This window comes from Mauremys mutica, chromosome 1 (genome assembly GCF_020497125.1).
Source record: "Mauremys mutica isolate MM-2020 ecotype Southern chromosome 1, ASM2049712v1, whole genome shotgun sequence".
NCBI lineage: Eukaryota > Metazoa > Chordata > Testudines > Geoemydidae > Mauremys > Mauremys mutica.
Window position 1 is genome coordinate 90,605,988 of NC_059072.1, and position 24,918 is coordinate 90,630,905.

The window sequence follows — 24,918 nt, forward strand, 5'->3', positions numbered from 1 at the left end:
CACACTCCTTTTCTCCTCCTCTCTTCCCCCCCCCCCCAAGCTGGGCTTGGGGGGAGAGGGGCATGACAGGGGTAAGGAGACAGAGGCTGGGGGTGGGTTTGGGGATGGGAACAGAGCTATGGCCAGGGGCTGAGGCTGGGGTTGGGAGTGGAGCCGCAGCTGGGCTGCCATGCTGGCCAGGAGCTGGTTCTGTGGACGGGTGCGGCTTTGCTCTCGGTCCTGTCCCCAGCCTCATCCCCAGGATGGGAATGGAGCTGTGGCCCCCCCACGAGGGGGTTGTGGCCTGCCCCCGTTCCCCAGGACACCTGCCCCATCCAACCACCTGCATTCCTTGACACACCGCCGCCTCCTCCTCCTCCCCTCCCCCCCCCGGAACCCGTGCCCCATCCACCCCCCTTCCCTGTCCCCTGACTGCCCCCCGCCATCCCCATCCAACCCCTCCTCTCATTCCTGATGGCCCTCCGGGACCCCTGCCCCATCCAACCACCCCTTCTCTCTGTCCCCGACTGCCCCTGGAACCCTTGCCCCTGACTGCTTCCCACCACCCCATCCAACCCCCACTCCTTCCTGACTGCTCCCCCGGGACCCTTGCCCCCATTCAATCTCCCTGTTCCCTGCCCTCTGACCACCCCGAACCCTATCCAGGCCCCCCAAACTCCCCTGCCCTCTATCCAACACCCCCTCCCTGCTCCCTTACGTGTTGCCTGGAGGTGGCTGGTGGCGCTACAGCCACACCGCTCAGCTGGAGCCGGGCCAGGCCTCTGCCACCACAAACCACATGGAGCACTGGTGTCTGGAGGCGCTACAGCCGCGCTGTTCGGCTGGAGGTGGGCCGTGGTACCTAGAGCACTGGGTCAGGTTGAGCTCGCAGCCTGCTTCTCAGAGCATGCGCCGGCGGCGGGGCGAGCGGAAGCTGCGGGGGAGGGGGAACAGTTGGGAACTAGCCTCCCCGGCCAGGAGCTCAGGGGCTGGGCAGGAGGGTCTCGTGGGCCACCTTAGTGGGTGCCCACCCTGCCCCACCCCTAAGAGCCAGAGGGACTTGCCAGGGGGCGAGGTGGGGAGTCCCAGCGATGCTTACCTGGGGCGGCTCCTGGGAAGCATCCGGCAGGTTCCTCTGGCTCCTAGGGGCGGGGTAGCGTAGCTAAGGGGGGAGCAAGGGGTTGTCTGCCATGGCGTGGGCAGCCCTCCTTGCTCCCCTCCACCCCAGCTCACCTCAGCTCTGTCTCTGCCTCCCTGGGCCTGAGCGCGAAGCCACCGCTTGCTTCTCAGCCCTCCCAGGCTTCCTGTGCGAACAGCTGATTCACGGGGGTGGGGGAGAAGAAGCGTGGCGAAGCGTTCAGGGGAGGAGGCAGAGCGGAGGTGAGCTAGGGTGGGGAGCTGCCGGAGCTCACGGAGTTGGCGCCTAAGGCACCACTTTAAATTTAAAAGGGCTTCTAAATTTAACAACTGGTTCGAACCGGCTCCAGCTCACTATGGAACAGTTGCCACCATGAAAATCCCAGAGGAAGCTGTAGAAATGTCATAACCTGAATATTTAATAACTTGTGAATATGCAGAGTGGACTTCCTACTTCGGAGTATACGTGTTGCAGAATACAGGTTGGGTGGGGCCTACACTACTTGTTCATATACAAATACCTCTGATCCACATGTGTTTCCATTGACTTTGCCTTAAAGAGTTTATTTCATATAAGCAATGACTTCTGGATATTAATCCCAACAAGCACAATCTAGCTTCTCTGAGAAATATCCAAACCTAAAACACATGAAAACCTGCCTGTATTGAGCTCCCCCTTGTTTTTCAAAGGCTGAACGAGTTCATGAATTGAATGAAGAAATTGGGAAGCTATTGGCCAAAGTAGAACAGCTGGGAGCTGATGGAAATGTGGAGGAGTCCCAGAAAGTAATGGATGAAGTGGAGAAAGCAAGGGCAAAGAAGAGAGAAGCAGAGGTAATTTTGTTGTCTTTACATCTGTGAATTCATTGACACTTCATTCCAGATGGTCCTTAGGAGATGAAACCAGATCTCTTAAACCATATTTCTCTGAATAATTTGGTTTGGAATGCTCAGCATGTATTGCAAGGTTTTAAATGGTTTGTATTATTTTTATTGCCAAAATGGAAATGGCTGAGTATGTCTTTGATTTGAACTTTTATGTAAAAGGGATTTTTCTTCCGAAAGTGTGTATTTTGGCACCTAAATTTTTTGAATGCCCAAAAATAACTTACATTTATTTCATCAGCAGCTATGTACTATACAATTTCTTATCAATCCGCAGCACTTCCTTAATTTTGATTCAGGGTATGAGACAGTCAATTGTAAACAGGGTGGATTTGATTTAAGTCACTAGTCAGGAAGACTCGATTTAATCATGGATTTCTACATAAAAGTGCATTCTCATTGGTTTTTATAACATTAATACATATTCTTCACAACTCAAAAATAGATGTAGGTTTCATTTTTAGAAGGTACACACTATACATTTTTAAGTGTTTTTTGAAAACTTTTCAGATTCGTTTTATAGCTATATCAGAAAATTAATGATTGTTTGGTTATTTCATTTACCAAAGGTAATTGAAGCAGATATTTATGAAGTCATTGGGAGGTGATCTCCAATTCAACAGGTTAATCATTAATATTTGGAGGATTTTGTTGCTATGCTGTATTAGGAGGAGAACATCACCAAACAGACATTTAATTTTTTTTATTTAACTAAAACAACAATGTTGTGTATTCTGGATGTTTTTCTTCAACAGCAAGCATACAATATTTTAACAAAACAAGCATATAAATTTTTGAATGTAAACATTCAAGTTTTTTAAAATCAGATTTGTTTCCGTTAAAATTGTTTAACTAAAATAGTTAAATATTTATTTATTTAAAAAAAATTAAACCGACTATGTCAGCCAGGTCAACATGAGAAACTAAAAATATTGGCTTCTGCAGCTAACTAAGTCATCTTCACCTTCATTTTCCTGTTTGTTCACAATCTGAAAAAGAAATACAATCTTTCCTGCTTTTTCAGGTCCCAAAATGATTTCTCAATTTGGAATGAATTAGTCCAAAGGATGAAATTATTCTTTCTACACTAGCAGAAGAAGCTACTGCTGTTAAGTGAGATTATCACTTCAACAGTCTCTGAATCCAAGTTCTTAAGTGACTTCCACTAGTTCACTGGTGTGACTTTCTTTAAAACATCAGCAAACATATTTCTTGAATGGTTCACCCTTAGCTCTGAAGTTTATCATAGTTGGCATTATGGAGGGATGATTGCTGGAGGAGCTGGCTATGACATGCACATCTTCTTTAGCAGTTAAGGTTTCACCTTGGTACCAAGTATTGAGAATATTTGCAAGAAAATGAACTGGAGATAGTGCTTGTCCCATTCGGTTTTTTTAATGCTTGTAATTTAACTCTGTCATTGCATATTTCTCTTTCTAAGATCTCGCTCAGTTCCTTCCAAATTTCAACAGCATCAGCTATTTCCCTGCATTTTGTTCAAGGCTACAGAAATAGGCTTCAGGGTACTCAGCATGTGTTCAACATTTCTCTTAAGCCCAGTGTTAAGAACTTTTGACTGTGACAGTGCCATCTATTTTTTCACAGTTTTGTTCACAAACTGTCATCAGATTGGGCCAGTTCTTAATATAGTGCTCAAAACAGTCCACTACTGAGTTCCATTGCATGTCTTGTGGGAGAGTTAGCTTGGTTCCTCCCACTTTTTTCAGAGCTGCTGCTGCATAGTGGTTATTACGGAAGTATTTTGCAGTTTCAACAACATTAGCCTTTATTTCTGAAACACTGAAGTCTTTGGCTAGGAGGTGCATCAAATGAGCATTGCAACCGTATGTTATTAGCTTGGGACTCTCTTCTAAATTTCTTCTCATCTCATTTGCAGCATTGTCTGTAACCAAGCTGTGTACTAGACAATTGAATTTTTTTTCACAGTTTGTTATAGCTCTTACTGCTACTTCTTGTAAGTATTCTGTGTGTGCATTTCCTCATGTATCAATTGCTTCTTTAAGGAAGACATTCCCTTCTTCTGTTGTCACAGAAGCACATACAACAGGATCATTGTGAACATTGCTCCACCCATCAAGACTCAGGTTAACAATTTCACCCTCTAGACCTTTTGCACACTGCTCAATTTCTCTTTCATACACTTTATCCAGCAATTTGCCTGTGACATCTGCTCTGTTGGGTGGACTATATCCTGGTCTTAATGACTGAACATGTTAATAAAGTGTGGGTTCTCAGTCATACGGAAAGAAGAGTTTGTTGCATAAACAAACCAGGCAATTTTTCATCAATTACCTCTTTTTATAATCTGCTGGTTCTTATCACAGATTTATCTACGGTTGTTTCTGGATGATGGAGATTTTTTTTTCTTTTTCCTTTCATCATCTTCAACGCAGCTACCTCCTGAGAAGGAACACTTCTCATGATGTTGTTTCATTCGAGCTACCAGGCCTTGCATTTCTTTATTGCACTGTTTGCATTTTGCACGCATGCCTGTCTTACCCACAAGTAGAGGAACTTCATTAAAATATCCCCAAACTGGGTCTTTTTTATGGCCTGCTGCCATTATAGGTTTTCCCTTCTAGTGAGAGAATGGTATGGTAGATCTCAAATCAATGAAGGCTACACTCAGAGAGACCTCAAGACTTCTGGAATATGCTGCTCAAACAGTTTCACTTTTTTTTTCTACTTCCTGGCCCTCCCTTCTCACATTTATCTCCAGACGACTTCTCCTTGTCCAGATCTGTTCTGCCCCCACAATCTTCTATTCATTGAACTTTTTGAAACTTTGCACTTTTTAGAGAGAGGTAAGGGATTGACACAAATTTGCAGAGGGACAATAGGGTTGAGGTCTGTTGTTTCTCACCTCTATATATAATTTATTTATTTAAAAATATTTTTGCTGTTAACAAGCATGTTCTCTCTGGAGACACAAATCCACAGTTTGAGAACTGCAAAATTAAGCGGTATCTTCTAGACTGAGCACTGAGTCCCATTGGGTAGATAGAAAGATAAACCTAAATAATCTATACAGAAGCCTCATGAACCCCATAAGATTGGGTCCCTAATCCATGAACTATTGGAACTCATTTACAAAACTTTTCTTAACTATTACATGAATATATTGTCTCATACTATAGAATTAGAATTTATAATCCCTATTCCATGCTGAGATATCTTTGAGCTATATTGTATCTTAATTAAAACTATCTTTAGGTAGGTTTTTTCCTCAAAAAGCATTTAATCAAAAAAATCCGATTTTAAATAAAGTGAGTTTTAAAAAAAAAATTTAAATCATTTATTTGTATCCACCCTCATTGTAAAGCTAACTTTGCTACAGAGTTAGCCTAAATATATCTCATATTTTCACCACTATTCTGTTGTTATTCAGTCCATTGGGTCTCTGTTGGTATTCCCACTTTTTTTTTTTTAAGGTAGTCCTGCACTATTTCAAGTGTATTTGTTTTCACAGATAAGGCTTTTACTTAAGTTGAGTTATGTTGGTCTGTTTCGTTTCCATGGACAGTGTATTTGGTTCTACAGTTGTTAAGACCAGTTGGTGTTATGGCTAGTGCTGGTAAGAAGACTAGTTTTCAGCCTTGTGCATGATGAGTTGCACTGTGCACTGAGCGAGACTTTTTCAAATGTGTATAACTCTGACAAGACAAACCAGTTTTCGCTGGAGCTCTCAAAAGACTCTTCACTGAGAGCTAGTTCGATGTCATATTTCTGTTTTCTATCTGAGTCTTTTTGATGCTTGAGCAGCTTAAAATAACTGCAAATATTTGGGTTTTTTTTTTTGGGTTTTTTTACAGAGGATTAAGTGTGGCTTTGTTCCTTCTCCCAGCTGTCCTCAGATACTCAAATGGCCAAACAAATTTTGCTCAATTAAAAATAACTCTTCAGTAGAGATCAAGACTGGAAAGATGACTTTTCAGGATAGCATTTTAAATAGATTCACTATGGAAGCCACTGTGCAATCTTCATAGATATGGTGCTCACTGCTAATATTTACTAGTAATGTTGAGCTCTCAAAAATTGTCAGACTCCTCCAAAGTAACTACTGTGGAGGAGAGATTAAAGAACAGGTCTGTTTTTTTTTGTTTTTATTTGAAAAGCAAAATGAATTGCCCATGGCTCTATTTTTTTGTAGTTAGTGTCCAAATGTTTTATTTAAAAATAATGAAACTTCTTTGTATTTTAATGGAGACATTTGATTTATACCTTACATGGATAAAATTAATAGTAAAACAGGTCTTATATAGTATCCTGAATTACTCTGACTCCTAATTGGCAGGTTAACCCTTTATGTATGTTGCTTCTGATAAGAGGTTCTTGTGTTCATATTTTCATGTATTGAAGAGTAAGAAGCTCTCAAAATGTCTCTCCCCTCCCCCCGCCCCCCCCCCCACTCCAGGAAGTGTACAGGAATTCAATGCCTGCCTCTAGCTTTCAGCAGCAGAAGCTCCGTGTCTGTGAAGTGTGTTCTGCCTACCTTGGTCTTCATGATAACGACAGGCGACTTGCTGACCACTTTGGAGGAAAACTGCACTTAGGGTTTATCGAAATAAGGGAGAAACTTGAGGAGCTCAGGGTAAATCAGTCTTACTTATTTTTTCTCTCTCTTACTGACAACTTAATCACATGCGAGAAGATCTTAGTGGAAACTTTTTTTTATTGTATGTGAATTTATTTGTTCATCTTGTAAATTTAAAACTTTTGAGGCAGGCCCATATTAAAAATTGGTTGAATGGTAAGTTAAAGATAATGACAGGACAGTGTTATAAAATGATCTCTTGGCATGGTGAGTTCATATGAACAACCTGCATTTTAATATAGCCAAATGCATATCATACATCTCTGAACATAGGTCACACTTACAGAAGAAGGAAGTGTATCCTGGAATGCACTGACACTGAAAAGGACTTGATGGTCATGTTGGATAATGAACTGAACATGAGTTCTCAGTATGATACTATGGCTAAGAGGAGTAATGTGATTCTTGGATGTACAAGCAGGGGGAATATTGAGTAGGAATAGAGGTGGTATTTCTTCAGTATTCAATGTGAACAGGACCATTACTGGAATGTGGTGTCCATGCTCTGGAAACCCTGCCTTACAGTGAGAAATGAAAAGCTCTGTCCAAGAAAAAGGTTAATAGGTGACCTGTAAAAGTAGCTACATGGGGAGGGAGATTTTGGTAGTAGAGGGCTCTTCACTTTAGCAGACAAAGGCATAAGATCCAGTCCCTTCAAGTTGAAGCTCGATAAATTCAGACTAGAAATATGATGCAAATTTTTAACAGTAGATTAACCATTGAAATAACTAATCTCGAGATGTGGTGATTCTTCTTTGAGTGATTGCTCATGTGTATTCCACAGTAGGTGTGTGTGCTTGCCACATGCACTGGTGCCGGAAGTTTTTCCCCTAGCAGTAGCTGTAGGGGAGCGCCCCAGCGACCCCTGGAGTGGCGGTATAAGGGGCGCTGCACGCTCTTCCCACTCTCTGTTCCTTCTTGCCGCCAGTGAAGGTGATTTGGAACTGCTCTGCTCCAGCTTTGCTGTAGCTTGTCCCCAAAACTGCTTGTTCATTCAGTGTATGGTACCTGTAGTTAATTAGTTTAGTTCAGCTAGAGGACCCAGGCTGGGGCATGCCCCGTGCTCCGGGTTTTAAGTTATGCAACATGTGTAGGCGATCTGTGCCACTGAGTGATGTGCATACAAACTGTCTGAGCTGTTTGGGGGAAACCCATCTCTGCGGTCGCTGCAAGATTTACAAGTCGTTTAAGCCTCGGACCAAGAGAGAAAGGGACATTGGGCTCTGGGCTATTTTGATGGAGTCGGCGCTGACCCCAGCTCTGGTGTGCTGCTCTGAGTCAGCACCGGGGCACCATGGTGTCGGTGCGCGGCGACCCTTCGGCACCATCAACTAGTCGGTACTGCTCCCTGTCCATGGGGGATGCCAAGAAGGCTAGAAAGAGGCTTTCTTTGCTGCAGCGCCTCAGTAAACCTGGGACAGAGGTTAGACCTATGTCAGGCAGTCCTCGATCCCCACCGGCCTCTAGGCTTCCAACTCAAGTCGAGCAGAGTAGCCTGGCCCATTCGGAGTAGGTCTCCCCAGATGTCCGGGTGCCCTCCACACTGGAGGCCCTGTAGGCGACCCGGGATGTTATGTCCATGCCAGTACCAGGAGCACTGCCGATGTCAGCCCGCGCTCCAGAGGCAGGCTGCCGCTGGGATCTCCAGTGTCACCCCGGCTCGGTACTTGTTTCGGTTGAGGGAACGTTCCCGACACCGTTCGCCGCCCAGCGACCGTTCCGGGCAAAGTCCACGTGGATTGCCCTTGACGCCCACCAGACTGGTTGGATTCCGTCTGACCTAGACTCTTGGCACCGTTTCACCTCAAGGAGCAAACACCAACGGGACCGAGGCAGACGACACCAAAGGTCCTCATCTCGGAGGGGCTATTGCAGCCAGTCACAGCACGAACGTCAACGTCGTTCCCATTCGGCATCCTGCTCCAGGGGCTCCCTGAGGTCCCAGCACACGCACAGACTGGGAGAATTCAGAGCTTACAAGCCCCGACACCACCTCTAAACTCCCAAATTTCTCTGCTCTCCCTGCTCTGCTATTGTGTCTTTTCTAAATGAGAATCTCTAGCCTAACTAGAAATTGTGGGCTTGAGGCAAGAAATACTGAGTGAAATTCTGTGTCCTGTGTTATGTGGGTGGAAGGACTATATTATCATAATGGTCCTTTTTGGCCTTAAAAATCTATGAATTATGGTTTTGCAATTCAGTGAGCTATGTGAGCATGTGCTTAAGGCCCCTTGATTTCAATAGGAATTAAGCACAAGTTTTCCCCAGTTGGAGCCCAAATGCAGTAAATGCTTCTGTTAGGATCCTGAGTAAAAGTGCTAGTGGACTCAGAGTGTTGTTTTGTGTGGTTATGTGTGATATTTATGAGAGGAAGGCATTAATGCAAATAGTTCCCTGGAACAAGAATAGTTATTAAAAATAATTACAAGTAAATTGTCATTGTTTTACAAGGAATTACTTGACATCAAAACTATAAGAAATTGAATACTAACTGAAAAAATTGTCCATGGATGATAATTCCAAATTCCTAAAGTATGTAATCTTTGAAGTACGTCACTTACAAAAAAAAAAAAAAAAAAAAACTTTCCTCCTTCCTAAAACTCTCCTCAGAAATCTAATCAAGATGGTCTGGGACAATTCCACAACTCAGATGATGACCTTTATAAAGAGATGAATCTCTTGCATTATGCCCAGAAGGTGGAAAGACTTGGGGCTTTTCCTAATGTCCAGTTGCAGTGAGTTCCACACCTAAGGGCCCTCTGCTGAGAGTGCCCTGCCCCTAAATGTAGTGAATTCAACCTCCACATACTATCAGCTGATTGTAACTGTCATGTTCACAGTGTGGAGACAAGTAGCCTCAGATCCAGGCACCAGCCCATTCAGGGTCTTTCTGATGCAGACTAAGCCCTTACTTATCTTCCAGTGTAAACGAAGGAAGCTCATAAAATGTCTAGCTCTGCTCATTCTGATTTACCACCCACTGGCCAGAGTATGACAGAATTAGTATAGAAACTCTCACATTGAAATCCTGACCCACTGCTTTTGAACTCCTTTCCATGCAAAACTTTGACTTAGTATAGTTCTACTTCCTTCAGGTCTTGATGTTAATACCATCACTTCTGTGTAGCTCTCTTGTAATAATGGCCACTTCTGAAACAAAGTAAATAAGTCAAATATGATGCTAAGAGAATGAGAAGAGAGGGGATAATATACATCCACAGAAAGTGAGAAAGAACCAACTATTAACTGTTTAGATGACTTTATATCACCTTTCAGCTGAAGTGATGTATTGAAAATGTCCCTTTGTTTTTTAGAGGGTTGTGGCTGATAAACAGGAAAAACGGAATCAGGAGCGCCTGAAACGCAGAGAGGAGAGGGAGAAAGAAGAAAGGGAGAAGCTAAGGAGGTAGAGAACTGTTCTATTTTTGGCAGCATACGTTTAATAGCCATTGTAGAATCTATGCAAGACTGAATTTTCTTGCATATTTGTGTTCATGTATGTATGCTTGGTGGCAAAACAGGCTGCATTTGCTGAAAATTCTACATGAATTGAAAATTATTTGCTATTTGACTGCTTTTCTCAAGCCTATAATTCCTTGTTTCTGGTGGAATACAGTAACTCCTCACTTAACATTGCATTTATGTTCCTGAAAAATGCGACTTTAAGCGAAACCATGTTAAGCAAATCCAATTTCCCCATAAGAATTAATGTAAATAGAGGGGATTAGGTTCCAGGGAATTTTTTTTTTTGCCAGACAAAAGGCATTATATACATTTTAAACAAGCAATTTAATACAGGTATACGTTTTTTAAACAATTTTAAAGAAACAATTTAATACTCAACAATGATGATTGTAGTATGAAGCAATGGGAGGTGCCCCTGCCTTACCCCACACAGGCACAGCCCACTGGCACTGCAGGCAAGGAGGCTGAAGGTGCCTTGGCTAGGAGAAGTACGTTGCGCAGCAGCCGCTGCAGCTTCCCCTACTGTGCAAGCACCGGGTGGGGTGGGGGGGTTTCAACCTTCGGCCGCCCACTCCACCTCTTCCTCCAAACCCCCACCCTTAACCTGCCTCTTCTCTCCTCCCACCCTTTACTCCGCATGTCGCATCCTAGCTTCTCCCCGCTCCTTCCCCTGCCTCCTGCTGGTGGTAATCAGCTAGTTTGCGGTGTTCAGGAGGGAGGGGGAGCCTGCGCACAGAGTCCTCACTTCTCCCGCCTGCCTCCTGAATGCCTCAAAACCAGCTGATTGCTTCGGGCAGGAGGCGGGGAAAATGGGGGGTGATAAGGGGGCTGCCAGCTGTGGACAAAGCAGGCAGCCAAACCACGTTATAGTGCAGCATTGCACAACTTTAAACAAGTATGTTCTGTAATGGAGCAGGGACGTAAGATCAAAACAACATTAAGCGAGAGGACGTTAAGTGGGGAGTTACTGTACTTTTTCTATATAAGTAATGGATACAACTGGGTGAATATAAACGTGAGCAAATATTGACTTTTCAGTGTGATTTCAGACGTAATTTTCTCTGAGAATTAACAAGTAAATTATACATTAGGTGTCTTTTAGGGAAAATACCCTGCATAGATAGATTGGAAAGTATCTGAAATACTCAAATTAGACCTAAAGAGGTTGAGTATATTATTGGCCCTTTAGGAGTGGTCCTGAATCTTCTTAGTGAAATACACAATCACTGTTTCTAGAAATTCACACGCAGACTTGTTTAAACTGCTGTTTGCATGCATTTTGTTGTGGACTTAAAAAGTCCACAGTGACTTTCTACAGCAATGTTGATGAGCTCACATCTCAGCTGTGAAATCCCCCATAAAATCAGGTGTTCTGTGCATCAGAAGAACAGAGGGTCAGTATTTTCCTTAACTTTCTAAGGTCTTCATAAAAAAAACAAGAGAGTTTAAATAAAATAGGGAATTTTTGTGGCATGCTATACCCAGGAAGAAAAGAGAGAAGAAGCATTTAAACAGTCAGATCAATGTAGCATTGGGAAATCTTTCGCTAAAGAGACTGTAACTCACATTTTATTGGGGCCTTTATCTTAACTGTTTCATAGAATAAGAAATGTAATGGTAAGTCAGGTCGGCAACCTTCGGCACACAGCCCATCAGGGTAATCTGCTGGCGGGCTGTGAGATATTTTGTTTGTTGACCATCTGCAGGCACGGGCCTCCGCAGCTCCCAATGGCCACGGTTTGCCATTCCTGGCCAGTGGAAGCGGCAGGCTGCAGGGACGTGCTGGCCACCACTTCCTGCAGCTCCCATTGGCCAGGAAGGATGAACCATGGTCACTAGGAGCTGCGGGGGGGTCGTGCCTGCGGACGGTCTATGTAAACAAAATGGCTTGTGGCCTGCCAGCAGATTACCCTGATGGGCTGCGTGCCGAAGGTTGCTGACCCCTGTGGTAAGTAATCAATTACTTTAGCTTGTTCTCATTGTAATATTCTGCATTTTCTAATTGTGAATATTTGTTTGTATAACACAAGCTGATCGCCATTTTCCATTTGTTTCAGGTCCAGATCCCATAGCAAGAATCCCAGAAGGTATGTAATCTGTAGGAAAGGGACACTAGTAGTGAAGCCAAGCTTTTAAAAGCTAGAAGAACCTTTATAAATTTCATTGTCAAGCATTGCTAGACTGCAGCGTCCTTGTTTAGTACCAAAGCATCATAGATGATGGCCATTCTCAACAGATTTATACTGCACTGATCACTATGGTGCTGGACTGCTTATGCACATGTGTTCGCCCATGGCCAACACAATGTTTTTTTTGTCCTCTGGTGGTAATAAGAATATGTCAAAAGGCTTGAGTCTGTGACTGCTTGCAAGCTAATGGCCCAGATCCTTTAGCTTAAGCAATGGACACTTGTGCTTTTAGACCCTGAGGTCCCAGGTTCAGGCGCCACAGGTGACCCATCCAGAGGTGTCAGTACTTAGGCAATGCACGTTGCCTCTTAAGCTTCAGTTGGAAGCCACTCGTTTGCATTGCTAGCCTTTCAATAGGAAATTATTTGTAATAATAAACCTTCAGAGGTTTGAGAGCCTGCAAATATAATCTTATGTTAATGGCCCTAAACAAGAATATAGCTCTTGTTTTAAAACTTCAGTGGTATCTGGTGCATATCAGGTCTTAAATAGAAGGCTTCATAAAGCACCTGCCAGAGGCTCATTGTCACTACATCTTTCATAACATCAACATTTTGAACTTTGTGTTTGTTAAATAGACTCTATCAAATAAGCAGTTGGATTTCTTTGAAGGGTAGTGGCAAAGCACCAAACATGCAGAGTCTTCCCTTCATCTGCTCTAAATTTGGTTGGTCACAGGGGAATTTGGAGGATTCCCCCATCACTTTCCTCCTTCATGCTGGTCTCTGAGAAATATATAATAGCAGTGATAATTGGAAACTGATCTCTGTACAGACTCACTACCATGTACAAAGCACTAAATATTGGCATATTGGTAGAGCAGCTGACTGCCTCATTCACCATAAATCCTTTGTTTCCAGATCTAGGTCTCGAGATCGCCGCAGACATCGGTCTCGCTCTGCCTCCCGGGAACGAAAGAGAAGAACTCGCTCCAAATCCCGTGAGAAACGCCACCGTCACAGGTCTCGCTCCAACAGCCGCAGCAGGAGCCGCAGCCATCAGAGAAGCAGACATAGTTCCAGGGACAGGAGCAGAGAACGCAAAAAAAGGTAAATGTTGGCCTTCTGAGAGAAGCAGTTTCCCGTCCCTGATACGCTGATTAGAAAACAGTTGTAACTGTTTCCAGAAATTTAGAGTAGAAATGTAATTGTTTACCAAGAACACTTAGGCCTGGTCTACACTGGGGAGATCGATCTAAGTTACGCAACTTCAGCTACATGAATAACGTAGCTGAAGTCGATGTACTTAGATCGACTTACCATGGTGTCTTCACCACGGTGAGTTGACTGCTGCTGCTCCCCCATCGCCTCCACCTGCGCCTCTCATGGCGGTGGAGTATAGGAGTCGATGGGAGAGCACTTGGGGGACGATTTATCGCGTCTAGACTAGATGCGATAAATCGACCCCCGCTGGATTGATCGCTGCCTGCCGATCCGGCGGGTAGTGTAGACATACCCGTAGTAATTTTAAACGCCTTGTGGGGCATTTCCAGATTTCAGTCATTGTTTTAGCATGAGCACTGATATAGAAACGGGTTACCTTTTTGTTTGTTTTGGTGGGGGGAAACTGCTGTGACAAAGTGCAATATATTTGTCAAATTGTGAACACTGTGCTGTACTGTGAGTGAAAATAAGCCTGAATGTTCCTGAAGACAACCTATTGTACTGCATTCCAGATAGCTTCCCTGCCTTGCAAAGGTATTTGATAGCTCATTGAAGGACTATTGTTGAGAACCATCTGTTGTGATTGTTTGTATTACTGTACCACCTCGGAGCCCTGGTTGTGGACTAGGACCCCAATGTGCTAGGCATTGTCCAAACACAGAACAAAAAAACCCAGCTTCTGCCTCAAGAGCTTACAATCTGGTATATGACAGGAGACAACAGATGGATACAGAAAGACGAGCACAAGGAAGCAGTGAGACAGTATCTGTCAGCTTGATAAGCAGTGGTCTCAGCACATGAGCAGCCAAACCATTGTTAATTTTTTTTTGTAGGCATCATGGCAAAGCAGTGCTTTGAGGAGGGTTTTGAAGGAAGATAATGAGTTGATTTTGAGGAAGTCTATGGGGAGCTTCTCCCAAATGTGGGTGAAAGCACAAAGATGCCTATTAGAAAATTTAACAAGTGGGCGATGGAGGCTGGCATCTTGGGCCACTTGTAGGTGAGGATCAGCATCTCATTCTCTAATGAGATGTTAGGTAGGTGGGAATAGACCATCCTTAAAAGTGAAGACAAACAACTTATGCATGTTGTGGTAGAGAAAGGGGAGCCAGTAGAGGGTTGCAAAGAATGTTGTGAAAGCAACTGGCTAGGAAAATGATCTTTGCAGCAGTATTCAGAATAGATAATCAAGGCAAAACTGTATTGTCAAGAGTAGAGAAAATGATGTTGCAATAATTGGGACACAAGATGAGAGCTTGGATGGGAGTTTGAGCTGTGTAGATGGATAAGAAAGGCAGTACTTTAGATGTTACTTAGACTCACAAAAGGGGAGAGATCAGACATGGGGAAGTTGAATCTGAAGACTTTGTCGTTTTCAAAGATCTCTCACTCTCAAGTGCTGTACGAGTAAAGTCACTATGGTTAAGAAAATCCTCTTAGCCTGTGTTGTTCTTCATTAGGTCTTTGTTTATTCCTATTCGTGGGGATCAAGGCACGTACACCATGAGCTTCCAGAGCTTTCTGGAAAGATGCATCCTTTGGGGCCACTTGTTCCTTCCTCCCCTTCTTGTCATGGAGGGTTCTGAGGGTAGGAAACAGGGAGTGGTCCTAACCGCCCTCCAATTCATTTTAACCGCCGCAGGGGCAGAGAACCCATATTGAACACAGTGTCCTTGATGCTTTCCTCATCTGCTCCTGCCCCCCGCCTCTTTGGTAAACTTTGGGGCAAATTTTGTTTATAGTTAGGTTGTGAGATTTTTCTTTTAAAAGAGGAGAGCAGATGCTTGTTTGACACTGGCTTTGTCTGGACTGGCAGGAGAGGGTTGGGCCATTCCATGCCACCCAGCTGACGGGGAGGCTCCTCAGGCTCAGTCAACTAAGTCTGGCCATTTGTAAGTCCTAGCATCAGCTTGGCCATCTGGTTCTAGGGTCTGTCTAGGTTGACCTAAGAGACCTAATGTGCCTAAAGGGGCTCTCTGGCCACTGGATCCGGTTTCCAAAGGATCATGATCAGCAGAGCCAGGATCTGGACCTGCAAAATCCAAGATCTGGGGCTGCAGCAAAGCATGGGTCCAGGCTACAAAAGGAAAAAAAATCCAAATTTTACAGCTAAGCATAGATGAGTGCCTGGCAAGTACGTATCCAGAGCCAGAACCAACGTGGATCCTGAGTAGCAACATGGATCCAGATTCAACAGCCAGATATGAATAACTGCCAAGCATGGGTCCCAAGATCAAATTGCCTGGGATGTAGCCAGCATGAGAATCTGACATCTTTGACTATTGAGTGTCATTTGTCTAGTGGTTCTGCACCACTAAGACCATGGTACTGAAATTCCAACACCATGATCTTTGCAGAACTACTTGCCTTATTGATTCTATACCCAATATAGTGGCTTGAGGAAACAAATTCAGTGTGGAAGCCCTCACAACACTGGAAAAGGGGAAGAATAAGATTCTGATCAGATCTAGGATGGTGGGTCTCTGTTACAGGGATAGTGTTTTAACATTGTGCTTCCTGTTCAGCCATTTTCAGATGCACACACTCAGTGCTCTGCATGGCTGTTTCCCAAGGAGAGGGTGTTTCTCTTTCCGATGCTCCATCAAATTCAGCGGCCCAGAGCCAGGTTTGCAAGATACAGATGCTGAGATCTGAAAGGCTGAGAACTGAGATCTGGATGAGAGACTCCCTTCAGATGTGAGGTCTATACCCACTAAAGTTCTATTGATTCTGAGATATTTCAAGGATCCAAAGATTTCTCTGCAGTGCAGCCTTTGTAGGAGAGACAGGTTACAGTGTCAGAGGAATCTGATCCAGAAAGGATTGCCTTTTGGCTTCCGACCCTCTTTGTAGCTCTCAAATGCAAAGGCAAAAAAGATACTGAAGTCCTTCCCACACAGGGAATTAAAAAGCATGTTGCCAAGGTTCTGCAGAGAAGATACAGTACTGTAGGACCTATTTAGATTTAGATATGTCTATGACGGGCTTTGAGGCCTACTCTGATATCTCCTAGATCAGTGGCTCTCAACCTTTCCAGACTACTGTACCCTTTCAGGGATCTGATTTGTTTGTTTGCCCCCAATTTTCACCTCATTTGAAAATTACTTGCTTACAAAATCAGACATAAAAATACAAATGTCACAATATGCTATTACTGAAAAATTGCTTACTTTCTCTTTTTTACCATGGAATATAAATATTGTACTTACATTTCAGTGTATAGTGTATAGAGAGGTATAAACAAGTCATTATATGAAATTTTAGTTTGTACTGATTTTGCTAGTGCTTTTTTATATAGCCTGTTGTAAAACTAGGCAAATATCTAGATGAGTTGATGTACTCTTTGGAAGACCTCTGCATATCCCCGGGGGTACATGTACCCCTGGTTGAGAACCACTGTTCTAGATCAGACATAAATAGACACATGGATCAATCAACATGACCTCTTGCAAGAGGAAATTTTATTAGAATAATATTGGGCTCTGTATACCGAGCTTCTGGCTCTAAATGAGGAAGGAGTACAGTGTCTGGGATTGGCTACCAGTGACATTACTCCTCCCCCCCCCCCATGAGTAGTAGAAACACAGATAGGCACCAATACTTAGCTTTACTAAGCCTTCCTTGGCTCTAATAGAGTACTCTGGTCCAATGGAGCAGTTGACCCACATTTCAGGTCTCAGTAAACCTGGCTTCTGTTCTTTCCAATTTGGAAGGACAATTGAACGTAAGGGTTGGAACATCCATTGCCTACACTTAAAGACGGCATAAGGTTTATTTCCTGGCCACAGTGTGAATGAGATTTGCCACCTATCATACAGTGTGGACAACAGGACTACATGGCATGCAGCAGACTGCTGGCTGGTTGTACTAATATCCTGAGAGGGGGACATACTTCTGAGTTCCAGAGAAAGAGCTCTTTATCATTTCCAGAAATGTTCCAGACTCTACCCCCCCTTTCTATGCAATTGTTGCATATTTATTTCTTTATACATATTTCTTATTGGAGTCAAAGAAGACCTCTATCAGTAAAGCTGTACCTTTCCGATTGCCATTTCTACGGCAACAAGTGTTGCCTGGCTATCATGACTCTTCTCCTTGAATGTTTGGGTGTTTGTCTCTATATAGACTTGACCCTCCATGTGTCTAGATGGTTCTTCCCTAGTAGTTTGCATAACTTTCATACTCATTTAGAAGATTTGTGGTCACTAAAGCCGTAATATATTCCAGACTTGTAAGCTTGTCTGCAGTTGACAGGTTCCTTATCTATGCAGTTACTTGATAGTTTTAATACCAGGTTATGTCTGAGACTTCAGCAGAACTCTTTAGGATTCTACAACCTTTTTTAGGAACACCTCAGTATCTTCCAGTTGCAAGATTTCATAAGATGGGGGAAAGAGCATGCTCTTCAGGGAATTCTTTATCTTCTGGCTGTGTGCAGTAATAATCCTAGAGGGTGGAAAGGAAGCTTCACCTTCATCTCCATCCACTCCCAAGTTTGTGATCTTGGTGGAAGATGTAGCTCCATGTAAAGATACGGCAGCTGAGTGAAAGATTGCCCTGACCGGCCAGGCTTTTCTCCCTGCGATCAAATGCAAATCTGTCTAAATTACGATGGACAGCATTACATTAATGTATCTCACACACCACTGAAGAGGAATTCGCTCTAAACAGTTCTGCCAGGGAAATTTCCTGTTCCAAAGTCCAATAACTTCATTGGATTGGTCCTATGTCTCATCTACCAGGAAAAGAAGATGTATTGACTGATTCTTTGAAAAGAGTTTTTCATTCAGTTGTACAAGTACTCTGCCTAAGGTCTCCATCTTATATTATCTTGTTCTACAAATGGGTTAAATACTACTAAAGTCCTTTCCAAACAAGGATAAAACATGCCTGCCTATGGTTCTGAACCAGAGAGAAGCATGTCCTAATGTAGCACTCCTTTCCTGCACTTAGAACAGGAAATTCTTTGCATGTTGCCCCTGATTTATTGAACCAGAAGGGATTTTGATGTTAGGTTGGTATAAAGTTGCTATCGGTATTCGTGGTTACAGATTGGCAAGTCTGTCGCTCAGTATTTTGGTTATGGTGGTATATCCGTCAAGTTCAGTTTTCCAAACAACTGGGTCTCCTGTCTCCATACAGATTTGAAGTTTCTCTGGTTGACAGCTTGACTCGATATTGTTGTGTCTCTTGATTGAGTGTTTATGCTGATGTCTGAAAGTCTCTGTTGAAAAACAGGAGCCTTTACGCTATGAATCTCTTTCAATTCCCCATCTGAACAGTTCCTAAATTGGTGAACGTGATAAGGCTTCCTTGACTGTTGTTTTAGACTATTGCATTTGGAGTTTTTTTGTTTTGTTTTTGTTTTAAGAAACAACTCCTGCCCAAGGACATTTGGTTGTCATATCTGTTCCAACATCTGATGCACATTGACAGCCTTTTTCGCTTAGTAGTAACTTTCTCTGTGATAGGGTTGCTCTGTGTACCTCTAGAGCTGCTTGGGGTAGTTATTTTGCTGTTAAGAGCTGCATTAAAGTAGACTAAATTCTCCATTGTAATGCTTAGGATGTACTGCTAATGCAGCAGAAGAATAAGTTCATTTGTCTCACCCTAGGGTGTTCCCGTCTAGCATGACCTGTAGGATTGTAACTTTTATTCTCATAAAGCTCAGAGGTTTCCATTTAAACATTAGTCAGATGTTCTCTGGACTGTATCTCTATGAAGATACTATTCTTGATAGTTTCTGAGATCCAAGCCTAATGTCTATCTGTACTATCACCTTTAAGTTTCATTCTTACAGAACAGGTGGTCCTGCCCTCATGTCTATCCTAATTGAGATGCCTGGGCTTTCCATCTTATTCTGACTACTTACATGTCTATATGTCCCTAAGCCTCATTTACATTCAATGAGGAATTATAGAAATGTAGGATGTCCACCCCGCCTGCTGAGGAAGGATTAAATATACCTGCAACATCCCTGACAGATGTTTGTCTAACCAGTTCTTAAAACCCTCAATTATTTGGATTTCACAAGCTCCTAGATAATCTGTCCCAGTGCTTTACTAACATTATAGTTAGAAAGCTTTTCCTAATATCTAATCTAAATGTCTCTTGCTGCAAACAAAGTCAATTACCTTTTGGTATCATACTTTGTATATTCAGAAAACTTTGCCATTATTTATATTGGGCCAAAGCTTATCTAGAAGATCTTCAAGCCCTTGGAGAGATGGAGCTGATACAAGAGGAGTTAGGCCCTCATGGTCCAAAGATTGTCCATGTAAAATGCACTGTTTCAAATTATCACCTGACAGGGCTTCAGTCTCCTGGAACTGTTAGCCCTCATCCAGGACAAAGGCAATATCCATGGCATACCTTCACACTGTCATCATCACATCATGTTGCATGACTGTTACTGTATCTATATATGTGGTTTTGTTATATTTTGGGGGTTTTAGCAAAATTTTTCCCTCATTAAGGTGACTTATTTGAGTGCTTACACATGTCCATTCCAGTTTAGGTGTGTGCATGCCCTGACCACAGTTGCCAGAATTTTTCCCCCTACTGGCATCTCTTGGGTCAGCTCTAGCACCCTGTGGTGTTGCACGCTCATAGCTAGAGCCCTGCGTGAATATAAAATTAGTATCCACATCCATCCACTATCTGCAAAAATGATCTGCGGATATCCACATCCGCAGATGTAGATATAAAGTGGATATCAGCAGATTTACAGGGCTCTCCTCATATCGTTGGTGTGAAGGGTCCTACTGACCCCACTCCCACTCCATTCCTTCTTACTGCCTGTGATGGTTGCAGGAATTCCTCATTGCTTAGGCAATTTTCTCCTTGTTTTCCAACTGACTCTCTTGCTTCCTCAGTGCCTGGACCCACCTTACCTCAGATTGTTGGTTTCTAAGCACAGTAGAAATGGGATATACCATCCAATTTTTTTCTACCCCACCTTCCCACCCCCACCCTCCCATCCATCTTCAGGGACCCTTCTCACGAGCAACTCTTAGAACAAGAAGTTCAGTTCCTCCTTCAGGTGGGAGCTGTGAAAGAGATTCCATTCCACTTAAGAGGAAAGGGGTTGTATTCTTGTTACTTCCTAATCCTGGGAGCCAAGGGTGGTGTCAGGCCAATACTAGATCTGCATCATCTCAACCACTACCTTAAGAACTTAAATTTCACATGCTCTTCTTGGTTTCCATCGTTTACTCACTGGGAGTGGTATGCTGTCCTCCATCTAATGGATGCATACTTCCACATATGAATCTTCCCAGGCCACAGAAGGTTCCTAAGATTTGTCATGAACCAAGTTCATTACCAGTTTGCACTTCTTCCATTCAACCTGTCAGCTGCCACACCGGTCTTCATCAAATGTCATCACCTGACTAGCTAGAGATGACACCAACTTCGGGCGTGCAGTCTTGCAGTCAGCCTGTCCTTGAACTACAAGCCCATCTCCTGTACAACTACTTGAGTCACCTAAACTGGAATAGACATGTGCAAGCACTTGAAGGAAAAAAAATGTTGTTAACCTTTCTGTAATTGTTGTTCTCCAAGAGGTGTTGCACATGTCCATTCCAAAACCCACTGTCAGTCTTCTCTCATCAGAGTCAGTTGGTAAGAAGAAACTTAAGGGGAGCAGAATTGTCAGGGCCCTTTATACCAATGCTATGAGTGCCCAACACCAGAGGGTGCTTGGAACGAACTTGATGGATACCACTAGGGGAAAAAATTCCAGCAACTGTGCTCAGGGTGTGCACATACCTAAATTGCAATGGACATGTGCAACACATCTCTAAGAACAAGAGTTACAGAAAGGTTAGTAACCAAAGGGGTTTTTTGTTTTGGTTTTAGTTTTTTTGAGAAAGCGAGAAGTTTGGTTACTTCTGTTCACTCTGTGCAGAACTAATGCTTGTTTTAAGTGTTCTGTTGACCTTGTTTACCTAGAACTCCTCAGCCTACCTTCTTGCAGGTTGAACTGCTTACTAAACTCCCACAAGCGGGAATGTATAGATGCCACTCAGAAGAAATGAAGGTTATTTACCTGTAACCAGAATTCTTCTAGATGAGTCTCTGCATATTCATTCTCTCTCTCTCTCTCCCTCCCTCCCTCCCCCTACTCACTTCTGGAATGGCTCAGGCTAGAATTCCCAAAGTAGTGGAAAGAACTGGAGAGCAGTTAGGGCCACTTTCCCTTTCTACCCTCAAAACTCTCCAGGGTGAGTGGAGGAGAGAGGAGTGAATGGCCTCAACAGGCACTGCTTTCCAGAAGGTACTGACAGCTCACAGCACAGGTGCCATGATTCCCATAGTGTGACTATGCAGAGGCTCATCTGGTCCAGCTACAGATAAGTAACCTTCATTTCCATGCTTTCCTGCAAGATTTCTCCCCAGAGGGGTTGAACTAGAAGCTGAGTGCCCACTGGCTTGGTGGACCTCTGGGGAGCAACTTGGGGGGTGAGGTGCACAGTAGCACTCACACTGACTTTGGGGTGTAGGGCCTCTGGGTGGTGGCACTGTAAGTCACAAGGTAGTGTGTCAGAGAGGTCTGAACCTGAATGTGTATCCATAGTCCCAGAGCTAGAAACAGTGACTAGATTCTACCCAGACCCAGTTGATTTGGAACTGCAGTGGGATGTGGTGATTGGACCCACTCACAACAGACTGAGCCAAGTTGTAACAAGTCTTATCTTTTCTTAATTCTTTGGTCTGTAATTTGAGTTACTCTGTGTGATTGATACTAGGTACTTCTATATGACCCTCCATCTGAGGACCTCGAGATGTCTTTTAAATATTTAAGCTTTGAAAAACTCCTGTAGAGTAATCTCCATTTTACAAGTGGAGGAACTGAGGTTGTGACTTGTCCAAGCTCAGAAAGGAAGTCTGTATCAAAACTTGAGAACAGATTATAGATCTTCTTTCTTACAGTCTTGTCCTTTGAAGAGTTAAGATAATGAGACACTAATACAAACTCAACACCATTCCATTAGTGGAGACAGGGCAATCTTCTATACAAGTTTTAAGTACACAGAATTTCTTGACCACTGTAATAATTTCCCTTTCCATCATTTAGTTTTTTATAACATTGGAAAGCTTCAGTGGTACTATTACTTACAAAGAGCCTTTTCATCTATAGAGTCAAAGTGTTTTACCAAGGGGAGTAAGAATTAACCCCTTATGCAGGGCTGGGAATATGAGACACATTTTTACTTGATTAAAGCTATACCACAAATCTGCAGTAGAAAATTCCTGTGGCTGCCTGGCAGAGTTCTTGGAAGTTCAAATAATCATAGTTAAGCATCTAAAAATAAAATAAAGCATGCAACTTTCCTAAAATTACTCAAAAATGCTAGTTTTCATGAGAGGGTCAATGAACAAAACAACTCTGGAGTCTGTAAACGAAGCTGCTGTTGAGGGATGGCACTCCAAAAACTAGAAGACTTCAGTAGTTTGCTTTCTGTTTATAAAAAGAAAAGAAAAACCTTTCATATCTCAAACTCACTTTAAAATTGCTCTGTGTTATCAACCTCAAAGTGTGCCAGAAAAATCTCCTTGGACTAAAGACCACACATGAGAAAATTCAGGCAGAAACTTTTATTGGTGAAAGTTTCAGGGGAAGGGGTCAAAAGGATTAATGAAAAACAAGTTCTAACCTTAAGCTTAGCTCCATAATAAGTGTACTTCAGAAATGCTGCCTCTGCTAGTCTGTTTTGAAATTGGATATGGGGGTCTGTCTCCTGATGGCTTCTCATGTATTTGTCTATATGGAACCAAACTGGGTATGTCTGCGAAAGATAAATACAAAATTTTAACAAAACATGTTCTTTGTGGCAGCAACAGATTCATGACTAATTTGGGTTCTTAAATGTATTGCACTTTTCAGATCCTCAAAAGAAAGATCTTCCAGAGACAAAGAACGGTCAAGAGATCATGACAGAACATCACGTGACAAAGACAGGAGCTCAAGAGAGAGGTCACCCCGAGATAACAAAGACAGGAAACGTTCATATGAAAGTGCTAATGGCCGATCAGAAGACCGGAGGAGCTCAGAGGAGCGTGAAGCAGGGGAAATATAACTGCTGTACAGTCACCGGATCCTCTAGCTTCCTATGGAGTTGCATACTATGGTTTAGTTTACAGTTGTTCAAAGGGACACCAGTGGGCAGTTCCAGACACTGATCCAACTAGGGTAGATGTACAGTATATAAAAGTGGTTATAACTAAGTCTGAATTGAACCCCTTCAATTGATGCCTAAAGCTGTGTCCTTGACTTTGACCAAGCTGTAAAACTTCTCTGAACGATTTCTCTTTATCCAGGATGACAGTTTTATGTACCAAGGTGCAGATCTCACTGTTTTACTCTCCTTTCCAAAGCAAGTTAAATAGTGACAAATTATATTGCACTACTTGCCTTGGGTGCTCTCAAACCTTTATAAAATTCTCTAATTCTGGTCCAGTCCAAACAGCAGCATTGAAGGCTTTTTTAAGAGGGCGGGTGGGTACTAAACTTTTATCTAAGGTTGTTTCCCAGTGATTGTATGGGAACCTAGGAGTTGGTTACAGTAAGAGCATTTAGACTGGAATATGTGCCAGAGAAAGCTGAAATGTCGTTTTTTACAGTGCCTATTTAGACTGGGGAATTGAACAGCTGTTGCATTACATCTTTTTTTTATTTTTATTGAAATTTTGAAATCAAAGCCAGTCCCATCTCTGTACCATTTGGTATGTGTTCAGTATATTTGAGTTTTTTTCCATAAGGACTTTTTCTGCTTTTTCTTGTGGGATGTAGGCTGTACATCCTTAATTGTAAAAATAAATAAATAAAATAAAAAAAATTAAAAAGTAAACTGCATTGTCCGGTAAGTTAACATTGAGCACCTTGGTGTCTCAAGGTGAATGTGGCTAATTATTTGTGTATGTTCTTTGGTTAGGTCAATTGTATGAGAAGAAACAGTACAGAACTTTCTCATTTGGAGGAAAATGTTTTAAACACACAACTCTACTACTGAAAGTTCTGTCTTTCTGATGAGACCTAAAACAGACCATGGCTACTCCAAGATCATGAAGAGACAGAAGCTCTTAAAATCATATTGTCCTGGCTGTTACCAATGCATACCTTTAGCAGCTTCAACTTAGAAAAGTTAGTCTTTACTTTCTCCTCCTAAAAATGAACATTGTGTTACTGACACAGAATGTGATCCATGTTCCACCCCAGAGGCAGTTGTGTTTCAGTTGAGAGTGAGTGATTCCTTATAAGGGGATCATAGAATATCAGGGTTGAAAGGGACCTCAGGAGGTCATCTAGTCCAACCCCCTGCTCAAAGCAGGACCAATTCCCAACTAAATTATCCCAGCCAGGGCTTTGTCAAGCCTGAACTTAAAAACCTCTAAGGAAGGAGATTCCACCCCTCCCTAGGTAACCCATTCCAGTGCTTCACCACCCTCCTAGTGAAAAAGTTTTTCCTAATATCCAACCTAA

At 42.9% G+C, this 24,918-nt stretch overlaps 1 protein-coding gene across 4 annotated transcripts in view; it reads left to right on the forward strand.

Moving 5' to 3' along the window:
- The window catches only part of LOC123346082 (putative RNA-binding protein Luc7-like 2), a 54,666-nt gene extending 30,380 nt beyond the window's left edge, over window positions 1-24,286 (forward strand). For all 4 annotated transcript variants that reach the window (XM_044983295.1, XM_044983312.1, XM_044983286.1 and 1 more), the window contains 6 exons: window positions 1,807-1,950; window positions 6,437-6,613; window positions 9,931-10,022; window positions 12,139-12,168; window positions 13,131-13,319; window positions 23,323-24,286. In XM_044983295.1, coding sequence (XP_044839230.1) covers window positions 1,807-1,950; window positions 6,437-6,613; window positions 9,931-10,022; window positions 12,139-12,168; window positions 13,131-13,319; window positions 23,323-23,515 — 825 coding nt within the window. In that variant the 3' untranslated portion in view covers window positions 23,516-24,286. The remainder of the gene's footprint in view (window positions 1-1,806; window positions 1,951-6,436; window positions 6,614-9,930; window positions 10,023-12,138; window positions 12,169-13,130; window positions 13,320-23,322) is intronic.
- The last annotated feature ends 632 nt before the right edge of the window (window positions 24,287-24,918 follow it).